Source organism: Mus pahari, chromosome 12 (assembly GCF_900095145.1).
Source record: "Mus pahari chromosome 12, PAHARI_EIJ_v1.1, whole genome shotgun sequence".
In the NCBI taxonomy this organism is placed as follows: Eukaryota; Metazoa; Chordata; class Mammalia; order Rodentia; family Muridae; genus Mus; species Mus pahari.
Genome location: NC_034601.1, coordinates 44,435,718 through 44,461,469, shown reverse-complemented (window position 1 = coordinate 44,461,469; position 25,752 = coordinate 44,435,718). Strand labels below are relative to the sequence as shown.

The 25,752-nt window shown below is 37.9% G+C and overlaps 1 protein-coding gene across 14 annotated transcripts in view; it reads left to right on the top strand.

The window, feature by feature from the left end:
* Positions 1 to 25,752, top strand: part of Bbx (BBX high mobility group box domain containing) — a 240,376-nt gene that overhangs the window by 136,472 nt on the left and 78,152 nt on the right. For 13 of the 14 annotated variants that reach the window (XM_021209074.2, XM_021209072.2, XM_029544292.1 and 10 more), the window contains 2 exons: positions 17,609 to 17,779; positions 22,982 to 23,224. In XM_021209074.2, the coding sequence (XP_021064733.1) occupies positions 17,618 to 17,779; positions 22,982 to 23,224 (405 nt within the window). In that variant the 5' untranslated portion in view covers positions 17,609 to 17,617. The remainder of the gene's footprint in view (positions 1 to 17,608; positions 17,780 to 22,981; positions 23,225 to 25,752) is intronic. The other variant, XM_029544302.1, reaches the window with a different exon arrangement.

The window sequence follows — 25,752 nt, the reverse complement described above, 5'->3', positions numbered from 1 at the left end:
TGTGGCTAAATTTGTATCATCAGAGGCAGTAAATCTGAATTAATTTGGAATAAATGGATTATAATCCTCATTCTCCATTGGACTTCGTGTGTTTTTTGGGTGCCCACACGCAATGCCAGCATTGTATTATATCCTCCCTGTTCTCTCATGGTTTAGGCTACATTTGTCACTCTCTCTTACATGACATCTGGGTCCCAGATTGTTTTATTACTATACAGGTCCTATCCCACCAGCAAATCTTGATTGTGTGAGCTCATCTTCATAGCCAGTGCTCTCTCTCTTAACGTGAGTCCATGAATGGGTCCCCGAAGGCTAACCCTGAGGAGAGGTCTCAGCAGAGGCTCTGTGTAAGAGCTCACCTGAAGCACTGTCTTGGGAGTCTTGAGAGCTAAGCTCGAGAGGCAGCATTCTCCTGAGGACGCTTACCGTTCCTGTGTGAGAAAAGCTGTGGCATCCAATAAAACGTTTCTAGCATTTGCCATTAGATTGTGAACAAGGATAGGTTTGGTGGAGCTTCCTTCCTAGAATCCAGATAATTTTAAGTTTGTCATTTATGTTCTATTTTTTCTCCAAAATTTCATTCAAACTTAGTTTACATTGTACATTAGTTTCACATAACAATTAGTTCTCTTGTGACATTTTGATACAAGTATCTATTGTGATTATATTTACTCCACATCTATTGCCCTCTTTGCCCTCCTTCCACTCACTTCCTGGTCTCCTTCCTATTCCCAAATAGCCTTGCTTCTACTTTCATGGTTTGTTTCCTTTACATCTAAATTTCATATATGAGAGTAAACCTGTAATATTTATCTTTTTTTGTTTTTGTTTTCTTCTTTTTTATTATTTTCTTTATTTACATTTCAAATGCTATCCTGAAAGTTCCCTATACCTCCCCCCCCCCCGCTCCCCTACCCACCCACTCCCACTTCTTGGCCCTGGTATCCCCTGTGCTGGGTCATATAAAGTTTGCAAGACCAAGGGGCCTCTCTTCCCAATGATGGCCGATTAGGCCATCTTCTGCTACATATACAGCTAGAGACATGAGCTCTGGGGGTACTGGTTAGTTCATATTGTTGTTCCACCTACGGGGTTGCACCCCCCTTCAGCTCCTGGGATATGTTCTCTAGCTCCTCCATTGGGGGCCCTGTGTTCCATCCAATAGCTGACTGTGAGCATCCACTTCTGTGTTTGCCAGGCACTGGCATAGCCTCACAAGAGGCCTCTATTTCAGGGTCCCTTCAGCAGAATCTTGCTGGCATGTGCATTAGTATCTGGGTTTGGTGGCTGATGATGGGATGGATCCCTGGATGGGGTAGTCTCTGGATAGTCCATCCTTTCATCTTAGCTCTAAATTTTGTCTCTGTACTTATATCCTTTCATGGGTATTTTGTTCCTTATACTAAGGAGGAATGAAGTATCCACACGATGGTCTTCCTTCTTGGTTTTCTGTGTTTTGCAAAATGTATCTTGGGTATTCTAAGTTTCTGGGCTAATATCTGCTTATCAGTGAGTGCATATCTAGTGACTTCTTTTGTGATTGGGTTACCTCACTAAGGATGATATCCTCCAGATACATCCATCTGCCCAAGAATTTCATATATTCATTGTTTTTAATAGCCGAGTAGTACTCCATTGTGTAAATGTACCACATTTTCTGTATCCATTCCTCTATTGAGGGACATCTGGATTCTTTCCAACTTCTGGCTATTATAAATAAAGCTGCTATGAACATAGTGGAGCATGTGTCCTTATTACCAGTTGGAAGATCTTCTGGGTATATGCCCAGAAGAGGTATTGCTGGATCTTCCTGTAGTACTATGTCCACTTTTCTGAGGAACCGCCAGACCGATTTCCAGAGTGGTTGTACAAGCTTGCAATCCCACCAGCAATGGAGGAGTGTTCCTCTTTCTCTACAACCTCGCCAGCATCTGCTGTCACCTGAGTTTTTAATCTTAGCCATTCTGACTGGAGTGAGATGGAATCTCAGGGTTGTTTTGATTTGCATTTCCCTGATGACTAAGGATGTTGAACATTTTTTCAGGTGTTTCTCAGCCATTCGGTATTCCTCAGTTGAGAATTCTTTGTTTAGCTCTGTACCCCATTTTTTAATGGGGTTATTTGAATTTCTGGAGTCCAGATTCCTGAGCTCTTTGTATATATTGGATATTAGTCCTCTATCAGATTTAGGATTGGTAAAAATCCTTTCCCAATCTGTTGGTGGCCTTTTTGTCTTGTTGACAGTGTCTTTTGCCTTACAGAAGCTTTGCAATTTTATGAGGTCCCATTTGTCAATTTGTAATATTTATCTTAATGAGTGGCTTATTTATGTAACATGGTTTTATTTTTTCAAATGACATGTACATTCTATATCTAGATTGTACTATATATATATATATATATGTATATGCATTTCTTTTTCCAATTATTGATTATTAATTAGTGTATTTTAAAATCTAACAATGTGAGGATTTTTATTCTCACAAAGCATGCTCTGAGCCTCCATAGTGACTTACACTTTAATCCCTACAGTTAACAGGCAGAGATGGGTGGATACTTGAGGTTTAAATAGTGAGTTCCAGGCCAACCAAGGCTTCTGAGTGAGGCTCTGTGTCAAAAAAAACAAACAAACAAAAAACAAACAAACAAACAAACAAAACCCCAACCACAACAAAACAAAAACAGACTATTGATTTTTGCTCTTATATTTTAAAGTATTTGCAGTAAGGTAGGAAGCTGCATGATCCCCTGGATTATATGGTAGGTTTGACTTCCCTACTATGTTGCCTGTGGCAATAGCAAGCTGTTATGATAATTGTTAAACTATAAACTTTGTTCTGTGTAGAATACTGAATTTTATTCAAGTAGTGAGAACTCAGATGGTTTTCCACTCCACTTATCATAAAAATTAGGTGAAGATGCATGTTCTTTCCATCAATAAAGCACTTGAAAGATTTACTGAGCATTCATAGGCTATTATTTAAAGGACATCAATACTTATAAAATGCAAAGTGAGTACCTGAGTTGTATTGACACTTCAGTTCTGGATTCCTTTTCTTCCCCAATGTATTCAGAAGACCAAACCTATGTAAGCACTTTTGAAATATGAATGGATGTTGGAGATTCTTTAAGTACTCAGAGATGAAATGTCACATGGTTATTGAAATGGTAATGGTATTTATTACAATGAATGCTATTAAATTGATTAAACATTGCAGTCTATGACACAATTTAGATGTAAGATACTACCTGTGTAAGTGCAGAGGATTTAAGGCTGTGGCAGACAATGGCATCCGAAAGGTACTGGAACTCTCTACACATCTCACTAAACTTTAAAGTAGGTTTATTCGTGCTTTGTAGGATTGAGAAATATCTCAATAAGTGAATGTAATAAAGGCATTACACATTGCTTAGTGCTAAAGATGACACAGTAGCAGTTAAAAGCAGCAAGTGGTGCTGTCAGTGACAGTTGTTACATTTAGAGAAAATATATTTGGAACTTAATGAAAGGTACTCAAATTTCCTATTGTAAAGTACTTTATTAAAATTAAACAGTTTTTAAGATTTGTGAGAAAATGATTAAATTACTCCATCATAATCTATCTTTGACATAATCTGTCTTTGAAGCAGTTTGTGCTCTGGCAGCTCTGTTTCCTGCTGTAGTCCTCAGGTCAGGAGCTGTGTGGCCTTGACAAAGCAGTGTCTGAGTAGAACACGCCCTCCTGTGGTTCCTGTATGCACTGCCCTCGTGGCAGTATGGAAAAGTGTGGGTGCAAGAGACAGGAGGCTGCAGGTAGAAAGGAAGGTTACTGAGGGGCAGTGGTGCTAAGTTAATCCTTGGGTTTAGCATATGTTTGGATTGCTCGGAGCTTTATTAGATCTCTCCCTAATTTGCACAGCCTCTGAGTGAGAGTGTGTTCCAGGGAATGTTCACTGTATAGTAGAAAAATGTTACTTTTCTATTCAAATAGAAATACAGGAGATACAGAATTGGGCCAGCAGAGGGAGCAGATTTATGTAAACTGGGCCATGAAAAATACTTAGTTCAAAATGCCTCAGTGAACAAGGATCCTCACAGATGCATATTACAGCACTCACATGCTGTGCACAGAGAGAAAACAGAAGGACCAGGCTCCTGGGGATCCCCAGCACCAGTCGTTTATATTCCCACTTTTCAGTTGAGGGTGTTTTTGTTTGTTTGTTTGTTTTAGCTTTTTGTTCCTTTCTTTGGGTTAGTCTTATGAAATAAAAAATATGTTTAAAAATGCCATAAATATTATTTAGCAAATTAAAACAAAATTTTTTTTTTTTTTTTTTTGAGACAGGGTTTCTCTGTTTAGCCCTGGCTGTCCTGAACTCACTTTGTAGACCAGGCTGGCCTTGAACTCAGAAATCCGCCTGTCTCTGCCTCCCAAGTGCTGGGATTAAAGGCATGCGCCACCACGCCCAGCTTTAAAACAAAATTTCAATGCATAGCTGTGGAATTAATGTATCTTCAGGTTAGAAGCCTAAAAGGGATTTAAGGTACCATAAAGTTGTAAGTTGTGAATGTTTAAAACAGGACACTGTTAGGACCAAATCATTAGGAAATAGTCTTTGTTTCATATGCTGGTTCAAGAAACAGAAATATATTTAAGAAAAAGAAATCTTGCCAAATACGACATATGAAACAAATGTCTTTCTGCAGAATTCTAGTCACATAGAAAAGTACTGTAGCATCTCATGCATCCTAATTAACATCCTTGGCAGGTGTGGGATGATATGATATTATCAAGTTTACACATTTAACCAGTTCTGTGAGTAAATGCATATTCAGGATAATATTCTGAGCATTGGGCAATTTAAAGATAAGCAGCACTTTACTGTCATATAATTTAAATTTGATGAACTATGAGTTAACTCCAGTATGTTAGTGCAGGAAGAAGTTAAGGCATTGAACATGCTGAGTCACTCAAAATACTACAGTATTCAAAAAAAAAAAAAAAAGAATAACACTTTTCTACTTGTGAAAAAATGAGTACATTTCCCCCTTTACAACTATTTAGGCTGAGAAGTTTTTTGCTGTATAATGAAATAAATTAGCTCTCGTGAAGTTATTTGTCATCCCTTTAAAGACCAATAGCATAGAAAAAAAGTTTCTGTCTGTTCATTTAGGGTGCTGACTTCGGTCGTTATGATTGAACATCATGAATAATAATGAGACTTTCTAGATCAATTGCAGTCTTGAAACAACTAAGACATATAAAATAAAAGCAGTTCTTTTAAACCTTGATCTATCTATCTATCTACCTACCTACCTACCTATCTCAAATATAATGAATGATCAAGGAGCTCATGTAAACTACAGAAGATAAAGTAGTTGGAATTTAGTGATAAATTTAGTGAGAAAAGTATAACCATCTCTCCTATGAGGTCTAATTTACTCATTAGGCATTATTGTTTTCATCATGACTACTACATAAAACAATCTCCAAATAAATAGAATCACTAGGTATTTCATTTTGGTGATTTGAGTGTGTTGTTTGAATGGGTGGTCACCAGAAATTTCGGAATTGTTCACAGCAGGGTGTGGTATGGCTAGATTAGAAAAATAACTGAGGGCTGGAGAGGTGGCTCAGCCATTAAAGGCTAGACTTGCAACCAAAATGTGAGAAAAATAACTGAGGTACATAAAAAAGAAAGGTGGAAGGAATCATCTGCCGGAAACAGCATGGATTTCTTTACTAAGTAAGTGTTTGCCTAGAGTGTTCTTGGCCCTTGTCAGGTTCTATGGCTGCCCTGGGGATCATGCAAAGTTCTATATCATGGGCCCTATAATGAAAAGAAGGAAACCGGTTGTTCTGTGTGGTATGTCACAGCAGAACTGCTTAAACCTTTTTCATTTGTATCACATTTTGCCCCCCCCCAAGAAAATCATGTGATTCTTGGTATTTAAGTGTATAAGTATGTGAATAATACCCCTAGGTGTTAAGATGGTTTCATATGTTATGTGACTATCAGAGTTTGGACTTTTTTTTTTAGTATTTTTAGAGCTTGTTAAAGAAGTTCCAGGGACCTATTGATTGGCATGTAGAAAACTGATTATCAGTACAGTTTTAGCTTAGAAGACCAAACTGATGTAAAATAGTGTAACATGAATGAAGTAGAAGGGACAGATCTTGGTAAGAGATTAGAAGTTGGGGTAGAGAGCCACATGTAGTAATTTGTAGGGAAAAGTAAAAAAAAAAAGGCATTTTCATATATTAATGCATGTGCATACAAGTGTATAAGACGAACAAAAATAGCTAATATAGATTGTAAAGTATTTATGAATATTTGTGTGAAGGTAAGAGATGCCTTGTCTTGGTCAGGGTTTTACTGCTATGAACAGACACCATGACCAAGGCAAGTCTTATAAATTAGGGCATTTAATTGGGGGTGGCTTACAGGTTCAGAGGTTCAGTCCATTATCATCATGGTTGGGAGCATGGCAGCATCCAGGAAGGCATGGTGCAAGTAGAGCTGAGAGTTCTACATCTTCATCTGAAGGTTTCTAGTGGAAGACTGACTTCCAGGCAGCTAGGATGAGGGTCTTAAGCCCAGGCCCACAGGGACACACCTATTCCAAAAAGGCCACACCTCCTAACAGTGCTTCTCCCTGGGCTAAGCATATACAAACCATCACATGCCTGGTTCCTATTCACCAGGCTCTGGCATAGTCCTCAGGAGTATGGCATGGTGAAGGCAGAGAGAGACCTGGTCTAGGCAAAGCCATTTATTTGAAAATCTAGAAAGCATAGATTGAAGTCAGAATCAGTAGAGAGTAAAGGGACTGTGACATGGTTAGAAATATCTGCATGTTCTCCATCAGCATTTACTGTTGAAGGTTAGCACCAAAATTAGGACCATGTCAGTTCACCACAAGGTAGGCACTATGAACAAATAATTGCCAGGTCAATCAGTTCTGCGTAGTTGCTTGTTCATGGCCTTGGCATATGTAAAGACCTTTCTGGCTTGTGAAAGTCCAGTTTGTACAAAGACTTGGTTTAAAAAAAAAAAAAGTCTAGGGATTCAGAGAGAACTCTCAAAGAGTATATTGATGAAAGACAGAGATTGATGAAGCAAAATGTTGACAGTTTGTCAAAAGACACTAAAAGTATAATAGCTCAGGGTAGCAAAACTGGAAGAATGAAGTGCAGTGGGGGTACAGGAAGGGGTTGATCTTGGCTTTGCCTAAGGAGAAGAGTTCTGAATTGATACACCAGGTAGGAATTTGGAAAGGCTTAGGAAGCATGACATTCTTAGAATGTGTCACATTGTGGGTAGAAAAAACAGTGTGGAGGAGCCTCTGGAGTTTGCAGATCTTGTTTGAATTCCAGCCCCTGAATTCATGCTGGCCCCATGCTGTGGGGTGTGTTGCATTAGCTTTGTCATTCACAGTGGCTTTGTTTTTAAAAGGAGATGATTACAGCATCTTTGCCCAAAATTTATTTTAAGAGTTAGACAGTAATTCATGTGAAGTGTTTGGTATGTAGCTATGTTCATTCAATAAAGTTTGCTGTTATTATGAGGCAGCTTTGATTAATGGCCAAGAAACAGATTCTGAAACCAGACTTTCTGAGCTCAAATATTGGTTCTGCCAATTATGTGCCCCTGATATGATTTATACATATTACTTGTGGCTTCTCAACTGATCAATAAATTTGCCCTCTTGGCCAGCATAATTGTATCCTACCCAAGTGACATGTATTTAATGAAAACTTTTGTTAATTTACAAGAGGGGCAAAACATGTCCCTAAATTATGTGTGCCTGGGTTTTCTTATGTGTAAGCAGAGGATAATACCTATCATTTAAACTTGTAAGTTGAAAGTGTTAATGAGGATAAGCTCTTTGTATGTGGTTCATAGGAAGCATTCAAGCCACTTTCATTATCAATATTACCCATGCTCGTAACATTAATAGGAACTGAGGAGAAGTGCACTTCCCACGGAGCACTCTGGGGCTGATAAGACAAGTAAGTGATTCATTTATAGGTAAGCACTGAAGACCAACCTCAGACTGCAGAGTTCTGTGGAAATGTGAGGGCACAACACTAGCCAGAAATCCGAGAACTGCCCTGGAGAAGAAAAGTAATTGAGTACTTTAGAGCTTGGCTTGAGACAGGGCAGGACCAGTGGTGAGAGGAGAAGAGCACCGTAAACCCCATTTCCACAGTGCTATATTTTGAGAGAATAATGAAAAGCAATTAACAAATGGCCACAGAAAGGAATAAAGCTACTGGAACACATTTTTAGACTGCTGTTAACAGCTGTGTGTAGTTAACTTTGACTCATTACATCTTGCATTTCCTTATTAGCTTGTGTCTTGCCTCTCTCTCCTTCTTGCAATTTTCCTGCTTATTTTTCCTTTCTGTGTTTTTTTAAACATTCTATTCTTCTGCTAACAGAGCAGCATAGAAGCATCACAAAGAAAAGAAGTCCTGTTACTATCTACTGCTCGTCTAACACAGGTTAGACTGATGGGGTTAAAAAAAATGGCTGGCATTCATGTGATGGCATAATAGTACATAAACTGTACAGGAAAACGTTGTCAAAGTCAAAAACCTGCAGTCCAGCCTTTGTGTCTGTGTGGTTGATGGCAAGTGGTGTGAACCGGAACCAGTGCAGTATGTGAGGCGGGCTGGTACAGAGAGGACAGGGAGTCAGAGTGCAGGCATCGGAGAGCACAGAAATCATAGCCCAGAAGGTGTGAGGGAGCGGTGGAGAGAAGCAATGGGGTTAGTGAGCGAGGTTGGACACCAAGCCTGCAGACAGGTTCTCATCAGCACTGATAATAGATGGGGAATCACCTGTGAGCAAAATCTTTTGTACTTCATCTTCTTGCCAATGTGATAATTGTGACCTAAATGCTAAACAAATGCAGGTAAATAAAAAACAAAACTTTGTTAATATGTAGACTAAGAGGCCTGTTGAAGAGTAGCAATTTGGCAATCAAGAACAGGAATACTTCTACAAAATACTGGAGAAAGTAATGGTTGCATTGCTGTTAGTGACTTTTTTGTGCAAATAGCTTATCCTAGTCATCTCTTAGTGTCTTGTCTCTTTAAGGTAGCTATTGTCTTGATATCTGTAGTGTAGAGCAGCATTTTATCTTGTTAGGCTGCCCTAAGAACAAGTGTCATGGAATGTATTAAAAGATTTTGAAAATATATATTCTATCATCAGTTATGCAAAGAGTGGTCACTTAATCTGCCTATAGGTTAGGATTCTCATTAGAATCCCAATAAATAGTGCCAGCACAGTGGCATGAGACACTTTGACTAGTGGTGCCGCGTTATTCATTAAGAGCACACAGACAGCATCATGACAGAGCTGAAGTTTCAAATAAAGAGCTTCCTGCAATTCAGTAGGGAGCATTTAGAGGTATTTACATGAATTTTAACTGCATTGTTTCTAAAATGAGAGTGTTGATTGAATGACATATTTTTTCACTTAGTCGGCCTATAGGTTAGGATTCTCATTAGAATCCCAATAAATACTAACGATTGTCATTTGTAGAGTTTTTAATTTTCAAAGAGTTTTCATATGTTTGTCATTTAGAATCATCAGAGACATGGTATACTTTCTGCTGAAAAATCTCTGAATTTCTTCCCTCACTTTCAGTGTGCCTCTTTGATTTTCCAAGTCCTTTAAACTACTGCCTCTGCAGCAAATGCTCACAGCTGACAGGCTAGAAGGCTTCATGTTAGATTCCCCTCCCTCGGTAAGCATTTTGGTTAAGTTAGGCTTTCTGGATCATCTCTCCTACTTGGTAACTATAGCACTGTGCAAGGTACTTAACTCTCAGTTGCTCCAATTGAGATTCAGAGTGTTAACTTTGGAATGTTCCTATGAGTATTGAGATGGTAAATATCATATATATGTTACATCTAGAATTTAAATCCAATTGAAATGACATGTTTTAGTTGTGTATTTGTATTGTTTTAAGAATTTTTTGGAATATAGCATCCTGAGTGATACGTGTTTAAAGATCAGAAAAGGAAAATATAGTCATTTATACTGTTTCCAGAACTATGTGCTTCAGACTAGGCTCTCCTATCCCAGGAGCTGTTTCAATACTCTTACAGATAATTGAAACTATGAATAGATCAAATATTCACTATAGTAGGTATTCAGTATACATTTTTACCTGTAATAAAGCTTTATTTACATATTATGTATTAAGAGATAAATAATGATAAAGTGATCATAAAATTGAATAATTACAATAAGATATAGAAGTATGGATATATGAAGCACTTCAGTATATTTGATAAAAGATTTGTTGTTGTTACAATATAAATGGGTCAGTAACGTCTTCATTGGCAGGACTCTTTCTCCAGTAGTAGTTATGTTGTTAGGATGGTGGTGCTGATAAACAAGCATAGTGTCACTCTAGAGAGCCCGTGCTAATGTCTTCAGAAGCCTGAGTTACCTCTGGAGCAGACTGTTTACATTGTCAGAACATGGTTTTTCTCATGTCTTTCATGAACATATGCACTGTCTTTTCCATTTTAACTAAGCATTTACTATGTTTTGTTGCCATAGTTCTCAGTTTGGAATGGTGATAACAGAGCTAACATAAACTTTTCCTTTCATCACAATTTCATGACGAGAAAGCTCACTCTAACTGTAGACTTCTGCATAGGATTTTCTTTTTTGGTAAGTTGAGAATGCTTACTTTTTCCCTTAAAGGAAGAATTTTACAGTTTCTCTTTGGCATGTATTTGCTTATCTGAATTCCTACCATCACTATTCATTCCCATCCTGGAGCCATCATTGAGATGAAGGCTGACTGGAAAGAGCTGGGCACTATTGAATATTGCTGTATGTTGTGTGCAGTGGGCTACCAAGTACCTAATACACAGATAGTGTCACTTAACTAAGGCATGACTTGGGTCTCAGGTAAGATGGAGCTGAATAGCACACTATTTCCGCATGCTACTTAGGCTGGTTTCTAACTTAAAAATTAGTACTATATTTCTGGAATTTTCTCTGTAATCTTTTCAGATTACACTTGGCCGCAAGTAACAGAAACCATGAAACTATGACTGTGATAGAGACTGCTTGTGAAGACTGTTGGGCTTCGGTTCAGGGCTCCCACAAGAAGGCCTTAGAAATGAAGGGACATTTGCCAGCTGCCATTAAGGATGAGCAACGACTTAAACAGAAAGTAGGCTTTTAAGCAAGGAAGAAGCAGGGCCTCAAAGTTGGGTTGTTTGTTAGCTCCTACAGAAGCAGGCCTCGTGTGGAAGATAGAATTGGTTCAGTTTGTATACTAGATTGTTATATCTTCACAGTTGCTGTCTGGCTACAGAGTAGAGAAAGCTGAAGCAACACCATCTTCTTCAGATTATGTGTTGCTGACAGGGTTCATGAGGCTCCCCTACCTTCTCCTGTGTCTGAGGCTTCATCCCTAGGATAGGGATAGGGTTTTATTAGACATGCAGACTCCAAAAGAAATCTATGCCACAGAGCTAATGGGTTAAAGACGTAAGCTTCCTGATGGTCTACGCTGTAAGATGAGGTAATAGACTAGGAGGGTCTGTTTTACAAACATACCCATCTTTTGACTACATGACTTCATGCCAGTCAGACAAAGAAATGATATCTGTGCTGCCTGTTAAAGCTGAACTGCCTCTGAGCTGCATGGAAGAAAAGGGTGTGCTTGGCTAACACTGAAGGGAGCCTCTATGGGTGTACTGGGCATTTAGTTGTCTGCCAGCACAGCTACCTGATGAGTTTTCACAAGGTGGAGCACCAGTGTGATAGCGGAGGGAGACATGTTTTTGAGGCCTGCTACTAATAAATCTATTTCCCTGCCACCAGTTTCTTTGAACATCTTTATTGTTGTTATTGTCCTTCTTCTGCCTCTTTCTTGTCTTCTAAATAACAAATATTAAATATTAAATTAATAATTTATCATTAAATTAATTCAATAATTTATAATTATAATTATTTTATTATAGTTATTATTGTGTTTTTATTATGATACAGGTCTTAAGAAAATGGGCTTTCTAAGTTTGAAAAACAGTTAACTGAAGTTCTCTCTAACATTTATAATTGATTGATAATGAGGGTCTGGCATTAAGAACCTGTACTGAGACACTAAATTTGGTTCCCAGCACCTTACTACCACCTATACTCTCTGTTCAGGGAATCCAATATACTTTTCTAGATTTTGTGGGCATCTGTGTTGCAGGAGATATTATAAAAATGAACCTGCCAACTCTCCGTAGTGCCAGATCATGCTTTTGTGGTCCTGCCGGCCTGCCAATTCTGCAGCTTAGCCCCCACAGCATCTGCCTCACTTATCCCTCAAGCCACTAGTTCCCTCTCTGCTATAATTCCCTGTAACCTGCGGTCCCACACTTAAGTAACCAAATAGATCCCTGGTAGAATCAAGACTCTTAATGCTTAATTAACCAATCAGATTTATGTATTAATAATAGCACAATTTACAAGATGCCAATACAATATTTTCAGAGCCAATTGTTAATGATAAAAGCTTTATCCCAATATTACTAACCTTGTGAAATCGTAGCTACTTGTGGCTGGAAAACATGCGGGTACATGTCAACAGCCATCTTGCCTCTCCTCTGAGAGGCTCTCCCACAACCCCTCTCTGCAACTCTTAGCTCCGCCTCCATTTTCCCTGTCCAATCACAGACTTCCTCTGCACTAATGTAATTGGACAGGGAAAATCCTGCAACTCATCCATATTCATGTGTAGATCTATCTACATACCCCCCCCCACACACATAAACATAAGTGAAAGTAACAGAATTGTTGGACTACAGTGAGTTTGTGTTTTGGGACACTTATGCCCACAGAAAAGGCATACACACGGGTGGCATAGATGTTTATACAGTAAATAAATATTCAGTGCTTTGGATAGGGTCTTCAACACTTCGCAGCCTCAGCAACAACGTTTGCTTTCATTTAGTTCATCAAGTACTAAATGACCAGCTCATCGACCAAGCAATCTGAGATCTCCAGATGATGGTGTAACCCCTTTGAATGAAATCCATCAATTGCTTCATTTGTTGCATATAGACTGCTGCCTGAATTTGTTCTTTGAGAAACAGTATATTGAGTAAACTAAAATTTCACTATTAAAATGAATAAAATGTCCACCTTCTCATTGATTATTGAGGGTAGTTTCTCAGGCTTACATCTTTTTTTTTTTTTTTTTTGTCTTAACTTCTCTCAATTTCTTACTGCTTTTGAGAATTATAATCAAGAACATCATTAACTCCCACTGTTTTACCTTCTTATTACAGTTTGAAAATAGACTGGTAGGAAATTAAAGACTAGCTTGCTAGATTAGACAACTGTAAATTATTCAAGTGAACAATTCACAGCTGGAGGTGCTGTACACCTTTATATTACACTTTCCTGACCATCCCATTCTGACATGTACTATCTACAGTTCACTTACTGTTTCATTCATCTCTCAAGAATGCTAAAATTAAATATCCTGTTTTATTTCTGACCCCGTGCAGGCGTTGTCTTCTCTCTCTTTCCCCATATCCAGGTGATTGTTGGTTTTCACACACCATAAGCCACTTGGCCCTGTATATCAGAGTGGAACAGTTTCATTCCTCTTCCACATCAGGAAAAGAATGTCTGAATTCAGAGAAATGAAAGAGATGGTGGTTACTCTGAACCCACCATAGAATACAGAAATAGTAGATCATTGCCACAGTTAAATACTGGAGTTTATATAGCTGTTTGAAAATACATCTAACTGATCTCAGTACTTTGGTATGTCAGGAGACAGACAACAGTCGAGGAAGGATTTGTCTATACTATTATTTAAAGGAAAATAGTGAAATTAATAGTGAAATGAAAGTTATTATATGTGTTTCTCTTTAAGGAGAGTTATTTTGAAGTACCAGAAAGGATACAGTAACCAAAGTAACATGCAGACTGTATAGAAAGACTAAAAACAGGTCATGCAGGATGGGAGTGAAGGTGAACTTCAAACTGCATATACATTAGTGTGACTCTTGAGATTCTATTTTATCTATGAATATTGAATTATATATGCACAGGCCCTCTATTTGATTCAACCAGCCCCATAAATAGTCAAGGAAAATAAACTTGAAGGCATTTATGTTGCTCTTCTCTGGGGTCCTCCTCATCGCTAGTCCCCCAAATCTAAATACGATATCATTTTATATGCGATTTGGGCATCCTAGGATTTAGTATCTGGAAAGGTTACTGAATACATATGTTGGATCTTTAGGATAAATGCTTGTTGTATGTAAAAACTAATAGTATAATGTAATTCACAAGTCTTGAGGCTAAAATAAATTTTTCTAAAGGCACTGGAAATACTTTGTCCTCTCCAATTGATAAAAGCCTAAGTGTATAGTTTCCTTTTTTATTTTTTTAACTATTAAACATGTTATCTCATAAAACGTTGGGTCCCCAATATGGATTTAATTACCACTCAAGACAGCTTATCCTGAATGATTAATAAACCACAGCAGCAGCCATTTCCTTTGCTCTCTGCATGGCAATGGTATTTTTGGAAATTGTGCTGCCTGTGCCAAGTTTTATTTGTAGATAGAACGGGAGTTGTTAAATGGCCTATCAATTCACAAGAAATCTTTGTTCTTTTATTAAGAGCATGCCAGATAACTAGTTCCATTAGAGTTTTCAATAACTTCTTGTGCTCTTAAAGCAGCCACACGAGCCATATAATTACTTCATTCAGCAGGAATTGTTGCTACAAAAGCCTTAGGAATACTGTTTGGCTTCCTCCTCCTCTCCTCTCCTTCCCTTCCCTCCTTTTTTCTTTTTCACCCCTTCCTTTATTCTCTCCCTTCCTCCTTCTATCTCCCACTTTCTTCTGTTTGTTTTGTTTTTTGGGTTAATCATAGACAAATGCATACGTAGTGAAAGGTTTTTATCAAAGTGAAAATTTTTATTTTATTAAAATATTTTATTGCTATCTTCAAGAAGAGAATTAGCTCACTGTCATCTGTAGCAAGCTGGTTGAATAACTTGCAGTGTACTCATGTTTTGATATACTCTACTTATTAAAATGAACAGGGTGTGTTAATTAGGAAGAGCATGGTATATTCAACGTCCGAGCCACGGGGATGCCTCAATGGGCATAATTGCAAATTAGCCTGATGATCAGCATTTGATTCCTGAAACCTGTATGTTAGAAGAAGAGAACGAACTTCTCCAAGTTGTCCCTGACTACTCCCCCCATGCACACATAAGACAGAGATTTACAGGGTACAGAATGCCATAGTTCCTGAGGCTATTGAAATTGGTCAAAGGACATAGGTAAGCAGTTAGAGCCACAGTTATCACGCTATGTGTCACAACTCTTTTGGAGGTAGAATGAACACTTCCCTCTCTCCTAAGACACAAATATTTACATTATAATTCATAACAATAGCAAACGTACTGTTATGAAATAGCAATGAAAATAATTTTAGGTTGGTGGTCATAACATGAACTGTATTAACGCATCCCAGCACTAGGAAAGTTGAGAGCCACTGAGTTAGAGTGCAATGTTGATTAACATATAGTGAATGGACTCGAATCTGTATGGAAATTTAGTTTGGATAAAAGTGGCATTCCTGGGGAGTAGGGAGAAAAATGGAATCTTTAAGAAATGGTACTGGTGGATGCCAACAAGAGCTTGCTGACAGGAACCTGATATAGCTCTCTCCTGAGGCTCTGCCAGTGCCTGAGAAATACAGAGGTAGATGCTCACAGCCATTCATTAGACTGAGTACAGGGTCCCCAATGAAGGAGCTAGAGAAAGGACCCAAGGAGCTTAGGGGTTTGCAGCCCCATAGGAGGAACAGCAATATGAACCAACCAGTACCCCCAGAGCTCCCAGGGACTAAATCACCAACCAAAGAGAACACAAGGACGGACTTATGGCTCCAGCCACATATGTAGCAGAGGATGGCCTTGTGGGACATCAATGAGATGACAGGCCCTTGGCCTTGTGAAGGCTCGATGCCCCAGTGTAGGGGAATGTCAGGACATGGAAGCAGGGGTGGGTGATTTAGCGAGCAGGGGGAGAGGGGATGGAATAGGGCGTTTTCCAGAGGAGAAAGGGGAAAGAATAAAATATGAAATGTAAATAGAATATCTAATTTAAAAAGACAAAAATAAATAAAGAAAGAAATGGTACTGGCACAGTGGGGTAACTATTCAGGGCAAATGAGTGAACTAGTCCCTAACCTTTACTACTTTTATTAATGTGTTTCAGTGTCTAAAATGATGTCATACAGGTTTAAAAAGAAAACTCTAGTGAATAGCTTTTGGTTTTGAAGTGAGGACAACATTAACTCAAAATCTAAAAGTAAGCAAGTTGGATGAATTTGCCTGCAATATGTTGTTATAAGGCCCGAGAACAGGATGAGTCTTGATGGTTTATGTTCTGAATTTAATGACATTATAGTGTAAGCGTTGTATTGGTGCAGATATTCATGGGGTGAGGGAGGTATGTGTGTTCACGCATAACTGTATCTCTTCCTGACTCATTTAATGTTTGATAGAACTTCCCTGTAATATGTGAGTTTTACATGAGCATATACAAATAGCAATCAGTATCTTATATCAAATGAATGAGAAATTATATATCAAATAACAAATGTGATAGCATGTAAGACAGTGCTTAGCTTCTCTGGACTCTAGGATTGATTGATTAGGAGATGATGGTGTGCTGTTACTCCCTACCTGATATGGACACCACAATGATTTTATCACCAAGAATAACTTTTTCTCAATTCTTTAAAATAATGGGGAATTTGGAGGGTCTAAAAGATATCAATGCATTTATAACCTGGTTATTTCTTAGCTATTTTAGCCAGTTATGCATTTAGAAATTTGTAAATGCTTAATGTCCACTCTTTCTTTAATAAGTAAGGCCATGTATATGCTAGAGAGATTCAAAAATGTGTTTTGTTTTGTCATAGATAAATAACGACTCAGTCTGCTTAATGACCCATAATGTGTTCATGCTCCAAGCGTTTGGAAACTGCAGTTTTCAAATGTATATTTTACTGTATGAAACAGCTTTACTTCAAACCTAAACCAAGAAAAATCAGGTGACTCTTAGAAAGCATTTATTTAATATTACAAGCACATTTATCTTAGTATAGACTGAAAAATTCAGTTGAGTGAAGTAGCAGCCATGACAGAACCTGTGGCGGGCTCCCCTGGGAGCAGTCCCTCTGCTCCCTGAGAAGGCATCTTTCATCAGGCTTGTGATAGGAACCAGGTGACATCCTGAATAAGCATGAACAGGTGAATGTAACTGGTAATCCTCTAATATCTTATTTAGGTCTTAAGTTTTGAATTAACTGAGTGGAAAGAATTAGACTTATTGAGGTAATTTTTTTACAGCTCAATTTAGCCCATTAAAATGAATGTATGATTATGTACTTAGGATTCTCACTGAATCCAGTAAATGTGTGAGCTGATAGATGGTTTAGAAATTAAAATTGTAATCCAATGAGAGCTAACTGGGCAAAACAAGTAATTTTGATTAAACTTACTTTGGTTCATATTCACATTTTCTCCATCTTCTGTCCCCTCCCCCTTCTAGGTCACAGTAATGAAAGGCAGTAATAGAAATAAAGACCATTCAACAGAAGGAGAAGGGGACGGAAAACGACCAAAACGGAAGTGTCTTCAGTGGCATCCGTTGCTAGCCAAGAAACTTCTGGACTTTTCAGAAGAGGAGGAGGAAGACGAGGAAGAGGAAGATATTGATAAAGTAAGCCTTCCATTCACCCTACCCCAAGTATATTTAGGCATTAATCATTTTCTAGAAAACTTGATAAAAGTTTCTATAGTTCAGTTCATGCTTCTCTCCTAAAATTTAGCCTTCATTGTTCTTCTAATAGTTTAGAGCACAAGGAATCCTTCTCTAGCAATCCTGTCAACTCTCAATTTGTGTACTGAGACTACAATAGGGTCTTCATGAAGCTTTATGTGTTTACCTGGAGCCCTGTTCTTTGCTGCCAGCCCAGATTTGCCCCTTGTCATCAAGTAGTTTCTGAGTTGTTGTTCGTCTTCACTGCAGTGACATTTGTGGTATCTGGCTGTACCCACTCCTCTCCCTGAAGACTGTGGCTGCACTAGAGTCTTCAGAGTCCCCTTCTTCTTGGACCCCCCCTTCTGCCTCCATGCATGAACAGCTGGCCCCAGAACTTAGGATAATTGACTTTCCTTACTTCAGGAAAGAACTACCTCCTTGGGAGGCCAAGCTTGTATTCAAGCTAGGATGTCTTCATTGCTCTCACAGCTGCTTCCCCTGTGGTTAGCTGTAGGCTTGGGTTTGCCTTTCGGACCTGAGAAGCTCTGTGACAGAGGGTTTGCCCCTTTTGCCAGTTTCTGCTGCCTCAGAATCGTGTGGTGCCTGGCCCATAGCAGACACAGAGTATGCATGCACTGAAGGGAGGGGCAGAAGGCGAGTGTCTGTCATGGCAGATTATACAGGTATATGGTTTTCAGTGTTTTTCAGGCTGTGGACATAAAGTCAGCTTTCTCTGAACAACAAACATCTGACAGAACTCATCTTCTGAGGAGTGAGCCCATTCCCACATATGCCCTCTCCCATTATGTAGACAGTCATTTGTTTGTGAGACATGTTTCAGTGCCTGTTTAATTTTAACGTTGTTTTGAAAGAGAAGCTTCAAATCATGGCACTCTTGTTTTTAGGAAATTGCTGACTTTATGCTTCCTTTGACTTTTCTGATTCATTTGCCTTGTTGATTACTTGGTCCTTACGGTTGTCTCCTCTTTCCATGACAGCACTCTCTTCTGTGTATATAGTTTCCTTTACTTCCATTCTTTCCTGGCTTCTTTCAGTTCATTCCCATAGATTAAATTTTGTCTCAAGAAACTAAACAAAAGTAGCTGTCCCTAAGCCTGGGTCTTTAATCTCTGTCTCCATCATGGATTCTTACCCTGAACTCTATTCTCTTATTTCAGAATGTCTACTGTGTCCCCATCTCTATTTCCCTACTCTGTCTCTTTCCCTATCTCTATGTCTCTGGTCTACCTCCCTCCCTCCCTATCTACTTTTATCTGTCTATCTGTCTGTCTGTCTGTCTGTCTGTCTATCTATCTATCTATCTATCTATCTATCTATCTATCTATCTATCTATCTATCTCTTTCTTCTTTCTTTCTTTCTTTCTTTCTTTCTTTCTTTCTTTCTTTCTTTCTCTCTTTCTCTCTTTCTCTTTCTCTCTTTCTCTCTTTCTCTCTTTCTCTCTTTCTCTCTCTCTCTCTCTCTCTCTCTCTCTCTTTCTTTCTTTCTTTCTTTCTTTCTTTCTTTCTTTCTTTCTTTCTTTCTTTCTTTCTTTCTTTCTTTCTTTCCTAGGAATGTTGGTTTCAATGTGCTCAAAACTAGGCTTTTACTTTTCTCCTCCACATTCCTTTATGAGTAAAGGCAACTACAACATTTCCAGTTAATGTTTACCTTGCTTGATTTTGCTCAAGCTTTCTATCTATCCACAAGTTCTCTCAGCTGTACCTTTCAAATCATGTCCTTTATGTGACTCCTTTTTGAAATCCCTTTTGAACTACCTTGGTGCAAGCCACCACTATTTCTAGCAGAAATTATTTTATTCCCACCCATCTTCCTTCCTCCATGCTTCCTCTTATATTGTCTGTTCTGTACAAAGCAATCAAAGGAATCCAGTCACGCCACCTCCCTGCTTAACAAGGACAGGGATTGTGTAGTCACTGCTCTGTTAAAACAGGGCCTGGCCAAGGCTAGGCCCCAGGAAACAGTTGTTGAGTGAAAGATTAAAGATCAGTTTACTCTGTCTTAGAAATGTCCTTATCCCCACCTTTAGTCTCAGAATTTTAGGTCATTAATATCAAGATATTATTGCACTGGCAGGTGTCCACTTAGCTACCAATAGTTACTTCAAATACAAATTACCCATCACTATTTCTTCTGTCTTTTATGGGATTATTTTTCAATTTTAAACTCCAGTTAAATGCCAACTGCTCTTGATTAGATCTTGAATATTATCGCTGTCCTTATGTCATATTCCTATTCCTCTTTTCTGGATTTCCACTCTCTTTTCCCTGGCCGTTGGAAGTAAACTTAATTGCCTTCTCAAGGTTTGGTTGATATGATTTACTCACAGAATCCAGGATCTGCAGTATCAGCAGCTGCTCTTTCTCTAAAATACAAGTCTAACAGTGTCCGTTTACACATGGCTCTGCATTTTTGTTAGGGACTTGTCTTGTTACTGCAACACAACACATGATAAAAGCAGCATGACGAAATATGTATTATTACAGTTCCCGGACATGTAGTCCATCCTAGCAGGGAGAGCATAGCAGCCATGGGAGGAGGCAGCTGTCACATGGCATTCACAGGATGCAGAGAGCAATGGATGTTACTGCTTAGCTCTTTCTATCTCACTTAACCTAATCTAGAAAACTCCATAGCAGAGATGCCCAGAGATTTTGTTTCTATGATGATTCTAAATCCTGTCAAGATTAACTATAACACCAATGCATCCACCTTAGGTACCAGAATTTATTTCTTAAAACATTTTAGGAGGTACTTGGTAAATAAAAATAAAATCAGCTGTTTTTAATCTTCATTTTCTTGTTTTTTATGTAATTGCTTACTTTCCAGTTGACTGATTTAATGAAATAACTATAAAATTAGAAAGTAGTTAAGAGTTTTTGATGCCCATACTTAGGACAGTAAAATGCTGACAGTTGGTTTCAAAGCAACAAGTGGTATGTGGATTCAAATTCCCACTTTTCTCCATGGCCGAGAACATTCTTCACAAAGTGATCCATATTTTCTACCACCTTCTTGCCAAAACCTAGTCTCATTTTTCCTATATTGTGCTATAGAGCTGTATGCTGATGATTGAATGAAGTTCTAAGCCCCTGTTTCTGCTTCTCCCCACATCCCTACTGATCAGTCAACATGTTCTAATCCAACTTTCAAAATCTTCTCCAGGAAAGACACCCTTGTCCTTCTGTATTTACAAGTGCTTATCAGCAAATTGTTTTCTAATTCATTTGCTTATATATATTTTCTCCTTTGAAAATAGTTATTTTTTATCATATAGTTTGAGTTTTATAATATAAACAAAAGTTAGTTATTTCTGAAGAAAAATAGGATTATTTCTATAATTTATATAATATATTTATTCATAATTTTTCTTCATAGTTTCAAAATACTAAGTAGATATCATTTGGAAACTCTAGTGATTATATACATAATGAAGGAAATTAACCTGTACTCTTTATTCTCAGTAATTTTATTATTTCTGAGTCAGCCATAGTTTCTAGGCTTTTCTTTATTATTTGTGTTTGAAATTAATTAATGGTTCATTTGTTATATTTCCAACATTTACTTAAAAGTGTTCAAAAGTAGCTAACTTGAGTCTAGTAAGGTGGCTCAGAAGGTCAGCACACTTACCATGCAGACCTGGCAAACTTAAATTCCTGGAACTCACGTAAAAATTGATGAGAACCAACTCAACAGAGTTGTCATGTGTGTCAAGGGTACATTCCTCCTGCCACCCCATAATACCAACATTCACACACTAATACTAATTTTTAAAAAATGATAAGTTGGAATAAGCAAGTAATTCACTATATAGTATATGTTTCCTGCTTCCTGGTAAATATTGTGTGAAGGAGCACAGTTACCTGCTACTTGTGGTTCTTGTACTCTCTGGGCACTGGTCAGGAACCGCTTCAGAGCCACAGATCCAGAATCTAAGAGCCTAGCAATCCTTTAACAAGGACTCGAGAGTCTAGTCTACTTCGTAAGGATCAGGACTGCTGCCTTACTGAGTAATGCAGACTGAAGACTACCTTGAGCCTTCTTGCTTTTGTTCGTAGAATAAGAAATGAAAACCACAAACTTATCCAACCTGGATTTCTGCACACGATTGTGTTGTTTCTAAGAAACATTAGAGAATTATGCTTTAGTCTTAGAGATGCTGCATTCACAATATTTTCTGAGATCTGTGATCACAGATTGTGCTTCATGCAATTTAATCTGGCAGTGATATGCTGGAAGTGTTACGAGGAGGATTCAAAAGAGAGAGACTAGGCCATAGGCCAACGTGATACCAAGCCTGAGAATTACAGATTCAGAAGGGCAATGAGTAGACTTGGTGCTTTATGGAAGACCTCAAAGACCTTGAATAGTAATCAACAAAGTGCTTAGGAAAGAAAGGACTCAAAATTAAGGTTGACTGTTTAAGCCTAGGGAATTTATCCTTATTGTCGTAACTTCTTGGAAAATAAGACTGATGTTTATATCTTTAAAGTTGTACTGTGAAGTTCTTCAAAACAATTCTGTAAAAGGTTTTATTGATACTTTATATAAGAAGCTCTACTTCTGGTATCTGCAAAAGCTCGAATATTCTATATTTGCTTTTTATTATGTTTGCTTTCATGGCAAATATTTCTTTCTGAGTTGTTAGCTATAAGGTATTACGTTTTAATGAGCAGAAAAAGCGAATATCCCTGTATTTTCGTACGGATGTCATTAATCTTGAGACTCATAAACCACAACATCATTTTTTTGTTCACACTTAGCAGTTGGTTAAATGTTAATACTAGATAATGAGTTGGCCTCTGCAGTTATAAAGGTAAATAAGAGAATTTTGTCCTCAAAAGGCTCACTGTTTAGTGAGAGAGAGAAAAGAGGTAAGTAATTATAAAACAATGTAATGTATGCTATAATACAGATATGCAGAGGTTACCATGGAAACTAGATAGGACACATCATAAGCTGGTTACCAACCACCAAGAGTATCAAGAGTAGTTAATGATTTTTTTAAATTACTTTTTCAGTTTGTTAGATGTTTAAATCGAACTAAAAAAAAAAATACAATTTGCGAATCAAAACTGGTTGTTAAATCAAAATAGTTGGAGCTGTGTTAAGTACATGGCTTTTGCTTTGGTTGGTGGTAGGTTCAACTTCTTGAGGCGGACGGCCTAGAGCAAGATGTTGGTGAGACTGAAGATGATGAGTCACCTGAGCAGCGAGCCCGGAGACCAATGAATGCATTTCTTTTATTTTGCAAGCGCCATCGCTCCCTTGTCCGACAGGAACACCCAAGGCTTGATAACCGAGGTGCTACCAAGATACTAGCTGATTGGTGGGCTGTTCTTGATCCTAAGGAAAAGCAGAAATATACAGACATGGCAAAGGAGGTAGGTTATAAGGACAACGTATGATAGTAATTATGGAAGCCAGTTCTATAAAACTTATGCAACAAATATGCAGTGGCCCTTGTTAATGGTGTCATCTTCTATTGTCATCAAATGCTAAGGAAAAAGATGACAACCTAAGAGATTTTTCTTCTGATAGCACAAGAATATATTAAGTTTATCACAGAATGATAAAGTTCTGATGATAAATAATGTTTGTGCATGTGCCTATATATTAATCTCTGGTCTCATATTTTTTTAATTTTTAATTTTTTTCATTTTATTTTTTATTAGATATTTCTTCATTTACATTTCAAATGCTATCCTGAGAGTCCCCTGAACCCTCCCCCTGCCCTACTCCCCAACCCACCCACTCCTGCTTCCTGGTCCTGGCATTCCCCTGCACTGGGGCATATAATCTTCGCAAGACCAAGGGCCTCTCCTCCCAGTGATGGCCAACTAGGCCATCTTCTGCTATATATGCAACTAGAGACATGAGCTCTGTAGGGTACTGGTTAGTTCATATTGTTGTTGTTCCTATAGGGTTGCAGACCCCTTCAGCTCCTTGGGTACTTTCTCTAGCTCCTCCATTGGGAGCCCTGTGTTCCATCCAATAGATGACTGTGAGCATCCACTTCTGTATTTGCCAGGCACTGACATAGCCTCACAAGAGACAGCTATATCAGTGGTTTGTGTGCCTGCTAGCAATACCATTGTTAAGAGCCTTGTTTCTATAGTGTAGCATAAAGCTAGGAAACCCATTCATGAATGAAACAGGATGAGCTGTGTGATGTTTGAGCAGTTGTTGTTGGTGAGAAACATTTCCGCATGTGAATTCCCAAGTGATAGCAATAAGTAAATATCTTCAAAAAGTGATGTGGTTGATTTGTTTCTACAGCAATGTGGAATTAATATGAGATCATTGTACATTAAGTATGAGCAGACTTAGTGCTAGGTAAAGAATAAGTAGTGTCATTGTGGTTAAGTTTGAACGGAATAGTTCTAATATTATTTCCTTAGTGTTTTAGCTTGCAAAAAAAAAAACCCCACTTGATTCATAAAAATCCCTGCCACTCCATTAACTTCTGTGGGGAGAAAAAGGAGCCAGTGGGGGATAAAATAATGTAATTTCAAGATATTTTTATTAGACATCTCAGTATGAAGAAAAATAATACCTTCAGTTGTGGTTTTATCAAGTTGTTTAATAAGGGAGCTTGCAACATAAAATTCTTTTAAAACATTCAGGGAAATTTGGATCCAGAGTATAAATGACTAGTGTTGCTGTGTAATTAATGATCGCACAAGGCTTTAGGAATTTACTAATTGTTAAAGATAGAATTTTAACTATCCTGGGTATCTATAAAATTTAAAATCAATTACAACAACCTACATGATTTTTAAATGTTTCAATAGATTTCCACAAGCGTAAAGTAATTAACAATAAACCTTTCTCATTAAATAGGTTTCCATCCTTACATACTCATACTTTATGTGATAAAGTAAACAATTATCTGAGACCTCCCGAGGAGCAGCATACAGTTCCTATAATTAAATACTTGAGTTTGATTTTGGACAACATGCAGCATATTGCTAATACAATGTGTGCCTTTTCTTAAATACAGCTAATTTACAAACCCAATAGGTGGCCACTTTTTAAGAGTAGGAACTATTATTTTTACACAGGAAATCCCTTATTAATTACTTAATTAGCTTCACAATATTTGCCATTGTGGTGCTATGATGAAATCTGTTTAGGTAGCCCCCTGCAGCCTACAAGTGGAAACCAGAAGGTCCCACATCGTATCTTGCCTTGTTTATAGTTACTCATATTAAATATTATCTCATTTATACTCCAAAGTCTAATCGATTCAGCTACTTCCCAAATTATCATACAATTGGTCTCTCACGGTTCATTCTTTCAGCTTATTTACTAAATGTTTCACAGTTACATTAAAGTACATGTAATTGTGCTGAAGGCTTTTTTGTTAACATTGTAGCCTTAATTGAAGTTGAAGGTCAGTTCATTCAGCTGATGCTTATTAAGAAGTTTCAATATTCCAGATTTTATGGTAGTTTCAAATGATACAAAGAAGGCCCCTGGTCTTCAAGACCAAGTCATTTGAAAACTACTTCACGTGTAACTTTTCAACTTTGAATCCTCAATTGTGAATGTTTTACTAAACACAAGGCATTCTTTCAGCACAGTGCATGAATGCTTTACATCATTTATCATTTGTATCTTTGCCTTTATTAGAGTGAGAATAGTTTTGTTTGCCCACAGGAGTATAGCCTTAGAATGTATCCTTAGCTTTTTTTGTCATTGTGCAAATATCATAGTTTATTTACCCAACCAAGACGTTTTTTACAGAGCAAAGCAATGTAATCTTATGAGATCACCATTGTGGTGTGTAGTTAATGAAAACATTATTGTAATTTTTACTTTTCTCATTCTGATTTTAAAAGAATCATCTCTTTAAAAGAGTGAGTAGAAATATGACTCTCTCTCTCTCTCTCTCTCTCTCTCTCTCTCT